At 53.0% G+C, this 4,153-nt stretch overlaps 1 protein-coding gene across 1 annotated transcript; it reads left to right on the top strand.

The window, feature by feature from the left end:
• The first annotated feature begins 277 nt into the window (after positions 1-277).
• LOC113246662 (T-cell surface glycoprotein CD1b-like) lies at positions 278-3,851 on the top strand. Its single transcript, XM_026487320.4, has 6 exons — positions 278-580; positions 831-1,097; positions 1,715-1,993; positions 2,209-2,487; positions 2,787-2,880; positions 3,542-3,851. Exons 1-6 carry the CDS (start codon positions 520-522, stop codon positions 3,561-3,563), a joined length of 1,002 nt encoding a protein of 333 aa, XP_026343105.2. The 5' UTR covers positions 278-519; the 3' UTR covers positions 3,564-3,851.
• The last annotated feature ends 302 nt before the right edge of the window (positions 3,852-4,153 follow it).

Below are 4,153 nucleotides of genomic sequence, written 5' to 3'. Positions count from 1 at the left end.
CAAGGGGGGTGAGATGAGCATGGAGGACGCTGGGAGTGGTGACGACAGAGGACCAGGGCAGGGAGGCAGGGACAAGGTCGAGCTGGATGGATAAACCAAAAGCTTCCTTCTCGATTAAAGCGAGCTGTAGGAGTCGTGCAACCTTACCCTCTTCTTCAGCTTTGTGGAAGTATGTGCCTGGGGAAGCGACAGGACCCTCCAAAATCACAAAGAGGTTCTTCCAAGGTAGTAAGTAGGGAAGGAACTGGAGACGGAGAAGCAGCTGGAAGCTGGGGAGATAGAATAATTGTTGGAGTCAGGCTGGAGTGGAAATGAGAGGCTGAGAGGCAAATGGGAGGCCCGGGGCTGTGGGCGGTGCAGCTCTCCTCTGCTGGTTGGCTTGTGTGTAACCTGCTTCTCTCAAGCCCCAAATCTCAGACCTGGAGATTGGCCAGCTGGAAGAGAGAGGAAGTCACTGCCGAGCTCTGAGCGGAGCTGCTGACGCTGAGACCTGCAGCGGCTCTGAGGGTCTCCGGGGACATGCTGCTTCTGCTGCTGGCGTTGCCCGCGGTTCTCTGCCCAGGAGGTGGCGGGGAAGAAGGTGGGTGACTGGCCACGCCAGCATGGGGACAGGGTCCAGATAAAGCCACAGAGGATCAGGCTTCCCCAGCACCCCTACCACCCTCCAGAGGTGGGGAGGGGACCTGAGGCCCTGGGGACAAATGTCTCAGGCTTTCTGTTGCTCTCCACACTCTGGGTTCCTTTTTTCTGGATCTTTCCAAGGTTCATTCTCTCATTGCTCCCCGCTTCTCCCTTTCTCCTGACTTTTCCTACCCTTCCGTTACCCACAGCCTTTCAGGGGCCCACGTCCTACCACGCCATTCAGATCTCGTCCTTTATCAACAGCAGCTGGGCCCAGACCCAGGGCTCGGGATGGCTGGGCGACGTGCAGATTCATGGCTGGGACAGCACTGCGAACAGGGCAGTTTTCCTAAAGCCCTGGTCCAAGGGGAACTTCAGTGATGAGGAGGTGACTGAGCTGGAGGAGCTCATCCAGGTCTACCTCAATGGCTTCGTCCTAGAAGTGCAGGACCATGCCTCGGAGTTCCAGATGGAATGTGAGTCCAGTCCTCCGACGTAGGGAGGCTCTCGCTGACTTTTCTTCCTCCTGCATCAGGCTCCTATGCCTCTGGTCTTCCCCCCTCCTTCCTGCATTACCCAGCTGCCCACACACACCCCAGAGCAGTTGCACCCCCTGACTCACACCCCGCAGAGCATTCCAGGTTCTTCCTGCTGTGGGCACTCTCTTGACAGGTGCCCCGCTGTAACGTCTCCTGGGGGGCTCTCTCAAACCCCAAGCAAGAAGCCCCACTTGTCTTCCACGGTGCTTGAGCGCCCTCCTCCTGCAATCGCCTCTTGGAGCCCCCTGCCTGGCCTTCTTCCCAAGGCACTGCTCTTATTCACCCTGGATGGCTGGCCCCCAACCTCCATACTCTGCCCCCCTCTCCCCTCTGCCACATACGTCATCGCAACTGCTTCTCTACCATTAGTGACACGCATGCCTCTCCCTGGTTCTCAGCTTTCTGAAAATTCTCTGGCTGCTGTAAATGAGATTTTGGCTCATCACGTCACACCTCAGACCTTTTGCATCACCCGGATCCCAAATCCACGTTCTCCCCGCATCTCTTTCTTGTTCGCTTCTTAATAACTGCTTGTCTGTCTTCCTTCCATCCAGACCCCTTCGAGATCCAGGGCATAGCAGGCTGTAAGCTGCACTCGGGTGGGGGCACCGTGAGCTTCCTGCGGGGAGCTCTAGGAGGGCTGGACTTTTTGAGTCTCAAGAATTACTCCTGTGTGCCCGCCCCGGAGGGTGGCAGCCGGGCTCAGCGCATCTGTGAGCTCCTAAGTCAGTACAAAGGCATCCAGGATATCGGGGAGAAGCTCCTCTTTGAAACATGCCCTCGGTACCTCCTGGGCGTCCTCGATGCAGGAAAGGCCGAGCTGCAGAGGCAGGGTGAGTCCTGTTCCCCCCTAAGGCTTTTCTGTTTCACTTCCCACCGCTTTCCTTAAATTCAAGAGGAGGAGGTAACTAAGAAGAGAGGGGCTTAATCAATACTTGGGTTTCCAAAGGAGAAGAAGGGGTCACTGTCCAAACTTGTGAGTTTCCAAATCCCTGTGCTCTAGAGTCGAGTCCTAATCTGACACTCTCCCCGCTCCTTCCTCCCCCAGTGAAGCCGGAGGCCTGGCTGTCCGCTGGCCCCAGTCCCGGTCCCGGCCGTCTGCTGCTGGTGTGCCACGTCTCTGGCTTCTACCCCAAGCCTGTGTGGGTGATGTGGATGCGGGGTGAGCAGGAGCAGCCGGGCACCCAGCGAGGCGATGTCCTGCCCCATGCTGATGGGACGTGGTATCTCCGAGTGACCCTGGACGTGGCGGCCTGGGAGGCGGCTGGCCTGTCATGCCGAGTGAGACACAGCAGTCTAGGCGGCCAGGACATGGTCCTCTACTGGGGTGAGAAAGAGCCGGGGCCTGGCTGGGCATGGGGGAGAGGGTCCTCAAGCATAGAGAGAGGCACTGGCCACAGGTGGGGCTTGACAGATGAGAGGAGGGTGGGGGAGGGAGGAGGGGAGGGAAGGAGGGGGAAGAAGGAGGGGATAAAGGGGCAAAAGGGGGAGAGGGGAGGTGGGGAGGGAGGGCCAGAGTTGAGGGCGAGAGACAGAGGGAACAGGAGCAGGTGACCATCACGTGCGCAAAGGAAAATCAGACAATGGGTTTTGAAGTGACATCGTGTTTCCCTCCCCAATTTCCAGGAAACCCAATCTCCATCGGCTTGATACTTTTGGCAATAATAGTGCCCTTCTTGATCCTTTTGATAGGTCTTCTGCTTTGGTTTTTGAAGCGCTGGTGAGTTTTTATTTGTAATCTTTCTTTTTTGTCTACCCATCCACTCTTTCTACCATTGTATCAGTTTACATCACATTATCCTCAGTCTTTCCACCAGGCTGTCCCCTTTCTTCCCAACCCCATCTTCTTTATGTAAGTCTATTGTTTAAGTTGTAGTAAACTTACCCTCATAAAGTATAAAACCTCCCGTCTTCGCCATCTTCAAATGCACGTCTTAGAAGTACGAAGGACACTCACATTTCTGTGCAACCAGTTTCTAGAGCTCTTTTCATCTTGAAAAACTCAAACTCTATACACATTGAACAACACCTCCACCGTCCCTGCTCCCCAGGCCCCGGAACCCACCATTCTACGCTCTGTCTTTAGGAATTCGACCACCCTGGGACCTCATATATTTGAAACTTTTAGGAGTTGTCCCTTTGTGACTCAGCACAAGGTCCCTGTGGTTCATCCGTGTGGCCCCATGTGTGCCATCTCCTTTCTTCTCAAGTCTGAGTCATGATATTCTGTTGCACAAACATGACACATTGTTTATCATTCATCTGTCGATGGGCACCTGGGGTTCATTCCATGATTTGGCTATTTGTGAATAATGTCACTGTGAACATGGGAGCACGAGTATCGATTCTGTAGAGATATTTTTTGCTTATGGTCTTCACAGGTCGTATCAGAGTATCTCATGAACCCTTGCCATGACTCCTCTTCCATTTGGAATAAGCACCCAGAAGCCCAGAAACTCAAGTCGTCAGCCCTGGTGGGTCGATTGCATCATATTTCATCAAATAATCCCCCTATTTGGTCACATCAGAGTTTCCATAGAATGTAAGATAAATCGCTACTTATAACTAGCAGGAAAATAATAGAAAACCATCAATTTATTAGATGGTATCAATAGTACGATTCACCCTGATCTCCTACACGTGAGATGTGGAAAAGACTGTGTCTTAGAATAAATGAAATATGGTATACAACTTGCTGGTGACATCCCTTTGGTTTCTTATTTTAAAACTTTTTTTCTGCTTCTGCTGAAATGTCATTTGTCAAAGTCAGCTAACTATAATTATGCTGCGATCGTTGCCTTTGCAGAGATGCTGAGCATTTTTATATGATGTCTCTGTCTCTACTTGGATGACTTTCTAACCCTCGAGACCCAGCTGAGATGCTTCTTCCTCCAGGAAGCCCTCCTTAGTGCTACAGTGGCAGTGACCCTCCCTTGTCTGGCGTCACGCAGAGATCTTCTTCACTCTGTACCCCTGGCAGTGAGCTATTTCGG

This window comes from Ursus arctos, unplaced genomic scaffold, assembly GCF_023065955.2.
Source record: "Ursus arctos isolate Adak ecotype North America unplaced genomic scaffold, UrsArc2.0 scaffold_2, whole genome shotgun sequence".
Taxonomy (NCBI): Eukaryota; Metazoa; Chordata; class Mammalia; order Carnivora; family Ursidae; genus Ursus; species Ursus arctos.
This window is presented reverse-complemented; position numbering and strand designations above follow the sequence as displayed.